The sequence below is a fragment of the Sesamum indicum genome, linkage group LG6 (genome assembly GCF_000512975.1).
Source record: "Sesamum indicum cultivar Zhongzhi No. 13 linkage group LG6, S_indicum_v1.0, whole genome shotgun sequence".
Lineage (NCBI taxonomy): Eukaryota > Viridiplantae > Streptophyta > Magnoliopsida > Lamiales > Pedaliaceae > Sesamum > Sesamum indicum.
In genome coordinates, this window is record NC_026150.1 from 9,266,692 (window position 1) to 9,279,864 (window position 13,173).

A 13,173-nucleotide genomic window follows, 5' to 3' on the forward strand; every position below is an offset into this window, starting at 1 on the left:
TTGAATGATTACTCTTATGTTTTGAGTACGATATCTCGACATCCGTATATCCAATAAGTTTAGAACTTTACCAAACGTATTTTTATGTAAGTTTGATCATATCTAACGGTCTGATCTGAATTTTGATGGTTCGATTAACCCATGTTGTTCAACAATGTGAGATGATAGTTAGATCAATGTTATACTAACATTTATCAATATATAAGTTTTGCAAATTGTGAATATATATTAATTTCAACTATATCTATGTAATAATTTGATGATTCAATCTCATAATTTAAAATAATAATAATAATAATAATAATACATTAATACTAATACTAATACTAATACTAATACTAATACTAATAATAATAAAATAATAATAATAATAATAATAATAATACAACAAAAGTCAACACCCATCTCTTTCTCTCTCTTTTTCTCGTTTCTTCTTTCTTTTTCTTTCTATCTTTCTCTTTCTAATCTCCATTCTTTCTCCAATCTTTTTTCTTCCCCAAATCCTTAGAACCCTAGCCCCAAATCCATCTCTCCCTCCGCCACCGCCACCGCCACCCGCCACCCACCCCTTCTCCTCGCGTGGTCCAGGCGCTGTCGAGCTGACGAGCTCGAGCTCGAGCTTGGGCTCAATTTCTCGAGCTCGAGCTCGAGTTCGAGCTTGGGAATGCAGTGTCGAGCTCGAGCTCGAGCTCAACCTGGGCGAGCTCGGCGAGCTCGAGCTCGAGCTCGAGCTTGAAGTTGCAGAGTCGAGCTCGAGCTCGAGCTCAACAAAAATGGCCGAGCTCGACTCGTTGCCACCCCTAGGCAGGCGGAGTTTGTGCAAGAATATAGGCAAAATTGCAAAATTGGTCCCATAAGTATGGGGGTGGCAGAATTGGGACCGTAAGTACAGGACTGGCAATTTTAGTCCTGTAAGTATTGATTTTTTGGCACAATTTTAGTCCTGTAAGTATTGATTTTTTGGCAATTTTGGTCCTTCCGACCAAAATTGCCCAAAAACGCGACGGAGAGATTTGGGGCTTAGGGGTCTGATGTCCACGTCCGCAACTTAAACACGTAGGAGCTTGCGTGGCCAATGACGTGGCATTAGGTGGGAAAAAGAGCTCATCTTTCCGCTTTTTTCACCGTATGTAAGAGCTCTCTCTCTCTCTCTCTCATTTTTGATGCTGCAAATGAAGTTGCAGGTGAAGAAAAACAGCAAAAATGTCTTTGGTGTGTCGAGAAGCAAGAAAATAAAATCAAGAAATCGAGTTCCATTTCAGTATCTCTCAGATAAAAATGGGGAAGAAGTACAGTGATTATATTTGAAGGTAGTTACTAACAAACCCAATGACTAGCTGCTAATCAACTAATAAAATCTCACTTCTACAAGAATTGTGTTAGGAGAAACACGATTGCTCCTTACTAATAAAAGTGTTAGTGCAAGTTGTAAAACGACAACTTTCCTCTGTGAAATAGCAACTTTCTTCGACAGAGACTAGACTTCCAGGCTCTGTTCATCACCTTCTTCCTTCAGCTTTCTTCTTCAATCCTGGTGCTTTCATCCCTGTCTTCATGATGTACCATATTTGGATTGAGGAAACAAGTGTAGATTCCAAGGCATTAGGAGTTCACCGGATTGTTTGGTTAGCAGCATTGTTGATCAGGTACGACTTAGGAGTTTAGGGGATAATTTGGCACTAAGCCTTCAGTCTTTTGTGTTATATAGCAGGTACTGAGCAGGTGTTTTCCATGCCATCTTCTAGAATCCCCACTGGTGACTGATGGGGCCAAGTGAAGCGAATCTCAAGTAGTGCCTAGAGAAGGGGCACCGAAACAAAACATGTTGATAGCTCTCCACTAAGTGCTGAACAGAAAGCCCAATCGCTCCTTATCTGCAGTGGACAATCTTTCAAGAACCTCCAACCAAATCAACTGCTGTCTCATTGCTGAGCAAAATAGGAGCATCACCTCATCATCGCTGTCATCTCCAATGGCCTCATTCTTTATCCGCTCTAGATGTGGGTCAACAGCATCATCGACATCCTTCAGGTATGTATGCAAGAATGATAAAGAAGACATTTTTGCTGTTTTTTTCACCTGCAACTTCATTTGCAGCAGCAAAAATGAGAGATAGAGAGAGAGAGATCTTACATACGGTGAAAAAAGCGGGAATAGGAGCTCTTTTTCCCGCCTAAAGCCATGTCATTCGCCACGCAAGCTCCTACGTGTTTAAGTTGCGCACGTGGACGTCGGAACCCTAAGCCCCAAATCTCTCCGCTGCGTTTTTGGGCACTTTTTGGTCGGAAGGACCAAAATTGCCAAAAAATCAATACTTACAGGACTAAAATTGCTAGTCCTGTACTTACGGTCCCAATTCTGCCACCCCCCATACTTACGGGACCAATTTTGCAATTTTGCCGAGAATATATAAGGCTGAGCATAATTTCTGCCCACCAACTCTCTCAACTCAATCGAGACGGTTACAGCCCGCTGCACTTGGCTTCGGCCAATGCCCACTTGGAGATCGTCCAATTTATGCTTGAGTTTGTGAAGCAGAATTTTGCTGTTGTGGAGGTGTGCATGAAGAAAGATAGGGACGGGAAAACTGCACTTCATTCTGCCATGGTCAGTGGTAAAATTGAAGTCATTGACCTGCTCTTTGTCAATTATCCAGACGCTGCAAACGAGGTGACTTTTCATCAAGAGACTGTTCTACATCTTGCAGTGAAACACCACCAGCATGAGGCACTCAAATTCTTGATTGATCAGAAACTTGGATCGTCAGTTGAAGGTTTGCTGAATGTAGGTGATCGGGAAGGCAACACAATTCTACATCTTGCAACAGCCAACAGACAATTTCAGGTTTCCCCTAAATCGAGAAGATTTTTTCTTACAAAATCTTATTGCATCTTCTAGCTGTATTATTTAGTGTACACACGCTTTAGTGTATAATAAATGTCTTTTATCTTGTATTAGAGTCCATTTGGCGGAAGTTGGGAGATGGGGGGTAGAGGGTTAATTTAGTTATATTTTGTATTTTAAAATAATAATTTTGTTTTTTTATAATTTATAATTCTACACATATAATTTTAAAATTTATAAAATCTAGCCCTTTAATCTTTCATAATTTAATGGTTGTAATAAGTTAATTTGATCCCACAGCTATACAGAAATAACTTCAACGTTCATTAAAATAAAAAAGTAATAATATATTTTTTAGCTGAATTTTCAAAACATATGGGATTTTATGCAGTTTGACCTTTGTTTTACTGAATAAAAAATTCTATACATGTAATTTATATATTAATTGAAATAAAATATTCGATAGTTTTATTTTTTTTTTATTTTAAGAAAAGAAAAAGTACCTTATACATAAGTTGGGCCTTGGTTTCTCAACTCTATGTAGGAAGCCCGCAATTTATAGTCCAATCCTCCCCCCCATCCCATGCGGACAGGATAAGGTCGAATCCTTCCATATTCTTGGAGGAGTCCTCTTCTTATAGCTAGAGTCCAATGGTTTTTAGAAAAAAATAAAATAAAATCTTAACAAGGCAGTTAAGAGGATATCCTCCTCTTGTAGAATTTCTCAAACTGGAGGTTATTTTAAGGATAAAGACGTCTCCAGCTCATGTCCTCCTGCTAACATATGGACTCGCTTTGGAGGCAAAAGCTTATCCTTATCTTCATTTAGGTGAGGTGGCAGGATCTCCCATCTTTTGGGATTCAGTTAGAGGCACCCTCTGTATGGAGGTCTATTTTATCCATGAATAGAAAGTTACCTTAACAATAGTATGCTTCCAGCTTGTCTCGTCCTGTTGTCACGTGTCCTAGTTTTGATTATTGGAATTTATACATTCTGGCAGATCTCTTGGTGACGTTAAGTAGGTAATCCTAGATAAATTTGTCATCTAAATTCCTTGTGGACGTGTCCCGCCTGACTTCATAAGGGTATCTCTTAGTTTGGGCCTCTTAGAATTGGAACTCCAATTGGTGGGAGATGGCCATCAACAACTAGCTTTTATATGGGGTTTTGCAGGTTTTTTTCTTTTGGTCTGCTTCGTCTTTTTTGGGCTAATCCATTTTCATGGATATTGCACTTAAATTTTTTATCGATGTCAATATTTTTTCATTTGAAACTCTAACAAAAAGGAGATGTAATTAAAATTAGGTATTTTTTAAAAAAGTTGTGAGTTTGATTTCTATATATATAATTGATATTTTTATAGGCGGTTTAGATGTAATTAACTTTATATATATTTATACATATATATTACCAAGAAATGTTGATTTGTCATAAGCATTACTTTCGGTACACCATTTATCTGCAAGGATATTCTTTTCCTCGCCAATATTTATGTAAGGAAATTAGGTTTCCTCACATTATTAGAGAATAAGCCTAACAATCTTATTCGTGAGGAGCAACAAATTATTTTTCACGCATTAACATTATATGACGAAATAATAATTTTATGCTAGGAAATTATTCTTTCAAAACGTAATTTAATTATTTATTTTGTAGTAATATGCCCTGAACACGCTTCTCATTTGATTCAAACATAACTAAAATTTTGATTATTTTGCAGACAGTAGAATATTTAGTGAAGTTGTAGAATTTGAATGTGAATGCAGAGAATTCAAATGGCCTCAGGCCATTGGACATGTTGTTCGTGGATGCATTTAACTCAAACGATGCATATATAGAAGAGACAATTACACATGTGGGGGGTTCACGATCCCAAATGATACCGACAGACGCACAGATCGGGCTCCAACAAACGTCCAGACTGGGCTCCAACACTCCCCTCCGGATACTTCATCAAGCTTAAGTAGCCAAGAGGAAGACGATCGAAATGCAAAACAAAAATGGTTCACAGAATTGAGAAGTGGCATTATAGTAATGGCATCAGTATTCGCTACCATAACGTTTCAGGTTGCGTTAACTCCTCCTGGAGGGATGTGGCAAGATTGGGGTCCAAATGAAGCCACATCCAACACTACTTCTTCAGCCGGCTCCACACATAAGCCCGGAGAAACAATTCTTTATGATTTGGATCGTAAGAAATTCCGAGATCTGATGTGGTTAAATACACAGTCATTCTTCTCTTCTATTGCTACCATCTTAATGGTATTACAAGCTTTCAAGGTTGACTCCTTTGCATGGACCACGGGGCTATATTGTGCATACATCACTGTGTGTTTTGTAGTTGGAGAATATTTGTCAATTGTTGCGCTTGTCACATCTAAGAATGTGTTCCACAGTAAAGGGATTATGACATCTATGATTTTCTGGATGATCATCTTGATCGCTGCCCTCGTTAGCTTCATTTCAAGAGCCCTTAAACTAATTAAGTGAACGTATCCTCAAATTTCTCGACATGAGCTGTCTCATCTCCAGTAATGATATCTGTATTGTTATTTTCATTAATTTTCACTGATTTTGTATTTGTACTGTCAAATGGGTAACATTCAATTTATTTTGGTGAAACAACGCCAAATTTTTATGAGTTAATTTTATTAGTAAAAAACCCTCTGTTTTATTTAAATTAAAGAAAAAAAATCCCCATTTCGTTAAAAGCATCCTCTACAACCTAGGGGCCAAGTGTTGCTGGATGTCTATCTTTATTATTTTTCTTTGTTTTATGTTAATTTGTATGAAAACTCTAACTGCATGTCCTAATTTGCTAATTTAATAATTTAACCCCAAATATTTTATACAACTTCAATTTAATCCCTTTAAATTTTAATATATTGAATTTCAACCTATAATTTATTTATATTTTTCTTGATAATTGTCAATTAATCTCTCAATTATATATAAAATTTCATGAACGTTATAATATAAATATAACAATACTTATTTTTTATATGTCATTCAATGTGTTCTTTCACGAATTTATTACTTTATATGTGCATTTAAGTTTTCAGAACAAATAGTTATTTTCAATATTGGATATTTTTATATGTTTTTATATGCGCATTTTGAATATTTTCAAAAAAGATGAAAGTATAATTTTTATTTATTTTTGGGTAAAAGATAGATTGAAATTTTCTCTAGGCGGTGTAGATATAATCACCCTAAAATGTTATTTCCCTATCTAAACGGGGAATTTGGTGCTGACCCCTACCCGTTTATTTAGTTTACAAAATTATTTTTCATAAAACATAGTTAAAGATTAAGTTTAGCTTGAGGGTTAGTTGTGAGGAGCTCATGACGAATTATTTTCTATGATAAAATAATGATTTTATGTTAACAATTCCTTGCAAAACGTTGGCTTTGTTTGGTTTCAGTTTGGGGGATTTTTAAGATTGGTGAAAACAAATTCAGTGTTTGCTTGTTTATTTTTACACTTTATCTTAGAAAATTTTTAATTTTTAATTTTTAACTTTCTATATATAATATATTTTAATACATATAATATAAAAGAGAGATTATTTTTTACAATGAACAGTGACTTTTGACTCTAATAAACACAGTATTAAATATACAATACTTATACATACATATATATAGAAGAGACATATTTAACGATAAACAGTAATTTTTATCTCCCAAAACAAATATAAAACATACAACACTTATTTTAAATTATTTTAAATCATCTCTATAAATAAATCCAAACATATTTTCGACTTATGGGACCAAAAATGTTACTTTCCCTCCACTTCTAATCAAATACTTAGCACTTTTAGTCCTATTAAAGATTTCTCATTAATGCTCTACAAAGTTATAAAAAATCTCACTTTTAGTCCATCAATATTTTAAATAATGGTCATGTACTTAGTATACGCCTTTTTCATTGAAATACTAAAAGACTTTGACGAAAGAATACTACCTTAAAAATAGTTGAGGGGCTTAGGGTCTCCAAATACACATACTACCACCCAAACACACGCAAACAACAAATATTACGCTGTCTAGAATTGCATCTTTCAAGAGCTTGTATTATACTATCGGAAGGTCGAAGAATTAACAGTTACATGTTTGGCTTTTTTTATCAAAATACTAATAAAAATTGACAAAATGATTAAAATGATAATTTTTATAAGTTATGAAACCAGTAAGACGAAAAATGCAATTTTTCCAATTCAGGAAAAGCACTTATTGCTCAGCCATTTTATTTCAGACAAGCTTCAGTAAAAAAATATTACAATAACTTTATTTCAAGCATAAATTTCAAACCCACTCGGTTCCAAGATACATTGTAATTGGAACATATATATCAACACAAACCAAAAGGGCTTAACAAACTAAAACTTGATGTGATATTAATTTCAACCAAGTTGGGAAATAAATTATTAACGTCATGACCAAAATAGAGTAGTCTAAATTTCAGAGTCACTGATCAAACCATGAAGAGTTTGAAGGCAGCCAAGGCTCCAAGAATCCACACATAAGATTTCAACGGCGAGACTTCACCGGCAGCGGAAGTGGTGGGCGTCGGGGCAGCGGGCCACGGAGCGGGAATCGGCCCATCGGCCGCGGAGACGGTGATGACAAGTTTCATTCCCTTAGAGCAGTGGTCATTAACGCTGCAAATGTACCACTTCTTTCCTGGGGCGGCGAGTGTGATTTCTTCATTCCCAGTGTTCAAAATGTTGCTTTTGTTTGACGCCACGCATTGCTTGAAATCGTCTCCACTTACTTTGGCAAGGTTGTGAGAATCCTTATTGTACATAAATACTGCAGTATATATAACAAAAACAGATGATCATAAGTTAGATTATTTCAGTTCAAACATAAGTGATCAAGCTCCATTTGAATTTGAGGGAAGACTCCGGAGAACGGATTTCAAATATATTAGACTGATTTAAAACCCATCATTATCATGTATATCAAACATTTTATCCAAAAAAAACGGAGAAACCTGATGTTGTGATTATACCTAAATTTTAAACACCCGTGGACTGCATTCTACTGCTAGTAATATATAGTATACATAAACGAGTACGGGGGTAATGAAGGTAAGACGTACTTAGCTTGTCACCAACACGAAAGTCTTTGCCCTTAGCCCATTCTGTGTAGTTAACACCCAACTTCCAGCCCGCGTCATCTCCGACCATGTAGTCGTAGGCCGAAGTCGGAGGAACAACAATGGCTATTGCAGCTATCACAGCCATCAAGAAAGCTTTGGAGGCCATCACTGTAATTTTGACTCTGGCCAAAGTTTCCTTGATCAACTAATATGCTTGATGTTGCAGGATTGATGCTTAATGCCACTCATACACTACTCTATATATAGTTTCTTGTTATTGACAGATACTTAATGGAAAACACAGCCGGCTAACATAGTTTTATGCTCCTAAAACAAGGCTGAAAATTGTGTATTAGTCTTTAGTTCAGCTTCTGTTTTTCTTCTTCTTTTTTTTCGATGGATTATTTATTTTTGCTTAGCTTTGATCGCACAAAGAACTTATGGAGATTAATGATAGATAAGTGATTATGACGTTTGGGTTCGAATTTTATTTAACGTGCAGGTAAGTTTTAAATTTATTATATGCTTGATTTTATTGTGATTTTGTGCGACACCGTATTTATACAATTTGGTAACTTTTTTGTGGTTAAAATAATTTTGGTGTAATTTTTTTTTTTTTTGGTTAATTACAATGAGTTCTTTAGATGCCTGACATAACTATAATATCTCCTTATTATTTGGAAAATTACCAATACCCTCTTGATTTTAATAGATTCCTCCAACAACTAACCCAATTCATTAATTTTCTTTAGGTTCCTATATATTTTTATGGTAAACTGATCGAAATGCCACTGTGGGCTATAAATTATAATTATACTTAATTTTTTAAAATTTTTCTATAGACTAAGTGGACATTTGCCATGGCTAAAAACTATGGCTCTTAGCCGTGATAAATACTTTTTCATAGTGGAAAAGTTAGTTTTTTATATCGATTTTATTTAATCGTAGTTAACAGTGGTCATTTACCATGGTTTTTAGCCCTAACCACTAATATTGCAGCTAATAGAATTTTTTTTTTCTAGTGTTTATACTTTTTTTCTATGTTATTCACTAACAAAAGGGATAGTTTTTTTTAAAAAAAATAAATTAAAAAAAAAAAAAGAAAGAAAAGCAAAGCTCATTGCAGGCGAAATCATAGTAAAGAACAAGAAGGTGTCCCTTGTATTTTTTTTTTTTAAAAAAATTGTAAAAGAAATAGTAAAGAAACAAGAAGGTATCAATGTATTGTCATAATATGAATTTTGTGGAAAGTTCTTAGGGAAGTGCAGAGAATATATAAACTATAGATTTGGGATGTGCCTCGTAATTTATGAATAGATATAAGATTTTGTTTTATCCAACTATTCAAGAGTTAAATTAAGCCATGACAACAAAGTTCCCTCAGAATAAAGAAAAGAAGAATAGTCCTCATTTAATTTCCTCGTCAATATGTAATTTAACTTTGGCATATTCTGATATTCCTTGAATATATATGACGCCAGCTAATGCCAATTAATTTTTATTTCATTTAGACATCAAAAATAAAATCAAGATTGATACTATTGATATGATCTAGTTATGCCTATCAAGTGCAAAATATTTACATGTAATCCTACAACTTTTATAGGATTTCTGGTTGATCAGCTCGACAATCCTAACTTTCTGTGCTCTAGCTGTTCGAATTCAGCATTTCTAACATTCATATTTCTCACGTCCTAACTTTGTATTCTCAATAATTAATGCTCGAATTAAGTGGAGTGTGTACAAGCCTTACCCCTCGCCATCCAAAGATCTTTATATTTTACGGAATAAATTGTGGCCTTAGTAATATATGAAACCTTTGTGAGGGTACTAACGTACTTTCATATAATTAAAAATGTGCAAATTAAAATGAAAATTTCACTACTTCTGTGTGAGTTTGCTAGCAAATGAAGTGTTTTTGGAACCTAAAAGGATGTAAATGTAATTAAATGTAAAAAGTATAATTTTGTATATTTAAAAGAAATATTAGGTACAATAATTAACCCTATATATAAATACGAACATAACATAATGTAGATTTGGTTGCTTATACCATGAATCTTCAGTGGAGAAAATGCAATTCTAATCTTGTAATTTAAAGAAATTAATTTTTGTAATTCAGTCATGCAGTATTAAAATTTTGGTAAATTTAAAAGATTAAAATTGTCAAAATTTTAAAGCTAGCTATAAGACTAAATTATGAAAATCAATTCTTGCAGGATCAAAAATATCTCTCTTATAAATTATAGGACTAAAATTAACATTTTCTTCCTATCTTAATCTATACTATATAAAAAGAGAAGGCTTTTTTATCTCACAAACGGCAGTTATAACACAGCAATACCAATTTTATTATTATGCCAATAATACCCCTTAATTGATTTTCTTTTTTTGTCTCTTTCTTGCTTTCTTTCCTTCTTTTTTTTTTCTTTTTAGAATATGATGCGTTGTTTATATATAATTTTTACTATATACAATATATTTTAAAATATAAAAATTATTTATTATATACATGTAAGAACCACATATCACGATGACTAATTATACCTAAAGGGGGGGGGGGGGGGGGGGGGGACGTAGAGGGACCACTAAAGTTACTTTGTAATTTTGTAGTAACGTTGTTAGGAAAAATTACATCAGCCCAAAAGATTTTTCCAAATACCATCCGACCAACAACTCAATATCTTAACAATGAGGTCTTAGTCTAGCAATTAAAATTGAAAATATTTAATAAACGAATGTACAAACATACTCTGAATCACACCAAAACCTTAATTTCATTGTTTTTTGAAATTTAATTGTTATTTAAGGTATTGAGGAACATGTTAATCTATTGATCGCTATCTTGACATTCATGTAATGATATATATAATTATCATTTTTATAACTTGGTACATTAATTTAATTTAAAAACTCAAGTATGAGTTTAAAACCAAACCTTAACTAATACTAAAAAACCAACGTTAAACAAACAACAGATCAAGTAGACGACTTACAATCAAAACACCAATAAAAGAATTAACTTAATCAGACAACAGAAATTCAAACCAGCCACTCTCTTTTCAAATGCGTCGTAATGGCATCATATCCTCATCACAAAACAAACTAAAACTTGACCATTATTGGGATCAAATTAGTTATTAACGCTGTGAAGATAAAGTCTTTCTCAGTCACTCCTTCATACTATGATCACTTTCAAGGCAGCCAAAGCTCCAAGAATCCACACATAAGATTTCAACGGGGAGACCGCACCCGCTGCGGAAGTGCCGGGTGTTTGGGCGGAAGTGGGGACGGCGGGCCATACCATCGTGCCGGGTATTCGGGGGGAAGTGGGGGTGGCAGGCCATGGCATCGGGGCGGGAGCTGGTGCCTCCGCCGCGGAGACGGTGATGACAAGTTTCATCCCCTTAGCGCAGTGGTCAGCGATGCTGCAAATGTACCACTTCTTTCCTGGAGTGGAAAGGCTGATCTCGTCGTTCCCACTGGTCAATACATTACTAGCATTTGATGCCACACATTGTTGGAAATCACTTGCGTTTACTTTCGCAACTGTGTGAGCGCCCGGGTTGTATTTGAACACTGCCACCAGATAAAAAGATGACCGTGGGTTAGGTTAATGGTCGATTATTGATATTGACCGGACGCATCCAATGCATGTGAAAAATATGAAAGACAAAACATACTGTAATGTTAGGTAAAATTATATTTATGATCCTATAACTTATTTCATTTATATATTTAGTTTTTTTTTATGAATTTTTAGTTCTAAACATTTTAAATTTGGTCCTTTTTTGATAAATTTAGTCTTGTATTGATGATTTTCATCCTAAAGACTCATAGTTAAAGACCAAAAACGAGATCTATTATAATGTGAAAGGGACCAAAATTGTCAAAACAAGACTAAATTTGCCAAAGTAAGGACCAAATGTAAGATGTTCATAACTAAATTCGTCAAAAAATAACTAAATGTCTAAATGGAGTAAGTTATAGTACCAATAATGCAAACGATATCTAAAGTTACAAAACCAAAAATATAATTTTGCAATAATGTTAATTAAATTTCTATCATTTTAAAATTATATCTATTACAGGTCTAGCTTTTGCAGTCTGACATATATTATATATATTCCCAAATAATTTTTGTATAAATAACCATATAACAATTGCAAATTTATTTTTGGAATGCATACAGATGAGTTTCTTACAGTAAATTAACGTTTGAAAATCAAATAAAAAGCACAAAGTTTTTACATTATCTCAATAAAAACCTTATTAGGATAAAAGTTATTCAAAGGAATAACACCCCTATAATTTTTATTTTCTTTCAAATTAAATTTACTATATTATAACATCAAACCATAAGCATATATATATTAAAAGCTGAAGGAAAAAACGTACCGAGCTTGTCTCCAACACGAAAGTCTTTGCCCTTAGCCCATTCTGTGTAATTAACACCCAACTTCCAGCCCGCGTCATCTCCGACAGTGTAAATATTGTAGGCCGCCGACGCCGGAACAGCAATGGCTAATATTGCGGCGATCAAGAAAGCTTTGGGGCCATCATCCGTTCACTTTCAGAAATGTGGCCGAATTGATTTACTTGGCAGTGTAGGATTTTGATGCTTAATGGCATTCATACACGAGTCTATATATATAGTTTCTTGTTAGTGAGATTAATTTAGTTCAAAAGGCAGCTGGCTAGTTGACATAGTTTTTTGCTCCAAAACCAGCCTAAAAGCTGTGAATTTTACCTTTAGTTGGGCATTTTTGAATGGATTATTCACTTTCATGAGCTTAGTTTTGATAGCAAAAAGAGAATAACCTGTCAATACTTATCGGTTCACTTGGTAAAAATAAACCAATTTTAGTAAACTAATTATGGGTTTGATTTCTTCTGTTTATGTAAGAGTTGTGTGGGTGGGTAACGTATTGAAAAAATTGTAATTTTTAGTTCTGTAACTTAGTAGAGGTGGCATTTTTAGTACTATACGAATTGATTTTTACAATTTAGTTATATAATTCTATAGTTTAGACAATTTAGTCGAAATTTTGCATGTAACTTACACATAATGGAATTAAATTGCCATTATAGTCCTATAAATATATTTGTGCAGGACTAAAAATGTCAACTCCCTTAAGTTACAGGACTAAAAATGTCAACAGTCCAAAATTACTGGACTAAAAGCAATTTGCAAGTCACATGCAATTTTTCAGCCAAT

General features: G+C 34.1%; 2 protein-coding genes across 3 annotated transcripts; one reads left to right on the top strand and one right to left on the bottom strand.

The window, feature by feature from the left end:
• On the top strand, positions 1,953–5,383 carry LOC105164175 (ankyrin repeat-containing protein BDA1-like). Of its 2 annotated transcripts, none has more exons than XM_011082776.2 (2): positions 1,953–2,844; positions 4,566–5,383. In XM_011082776.2, the coding sequence occupies exons 1-2, from the start codon at positions 2,182–2,184 to the stop codon at positions 4,590–4,592; spliced, it is 690 nt and encodes a 229-aa protein (XP_011081078.1). In that variant the 5' UTR covers positions 1,953–2,181; the 3' UTR covers positions 4,593–5,383. The 2 variants fall into 2 exon arrangements, with proteins under 2 accessions (XP_011081078.1, XP_011081077.1); XM_011082775.2 differs by having other exon boundaries at positions 4,612–5,383.
• On the bottom strand, positions 7,068–8,194 carry LOC105164261 (stellacyanin-like). Its single transcript, XM_011082874.2, has 2 exons — positions 7,956–8,194; positions 7,068–7,663 (listed from the first exon to the last, which is right to left on the bottom strand). Exons 1-2 carry the CDS (start codon positions 8,119–8,121, stop codon positions 7,326–7,328), a joined length of 504 nt encoding a protein of 167 aa, XP_011081176.1. The 5' UTR covers positions 8,122–8,194; the 3' UTR covers positions 7,068–7,325.

Coding starts and splice junctions, on each gene's coding strand:
- LOC105164175 (XM_011082775.2), top strand. CDS start 2,182: ATGTCATTCGCCACGCAAGCTCCTACGTGTTTAAGTTGCGCACGTGGA. Junction 2,845..4,611: donor CAGCCAACAGACAATTTCAG/GTTTCCCCTAAA, acceptor ATGTGAATGCAG/AGAATTCAAATGGCCTCAGG.
- LOC105164261 (XM_011082874.2), bottom strand. CDS start 8,121: ATGGCCTCCAAAGCTTTCTTGATGGCTGTGATAGCTGCAATAGCCATT. Junction 7,664..7,955: donor TCGTGTTGGTGACAAGCTAA/GTACGTCTTACC, acceptor TATATACTGCAG/TATTTATGTACAATAAGGAT.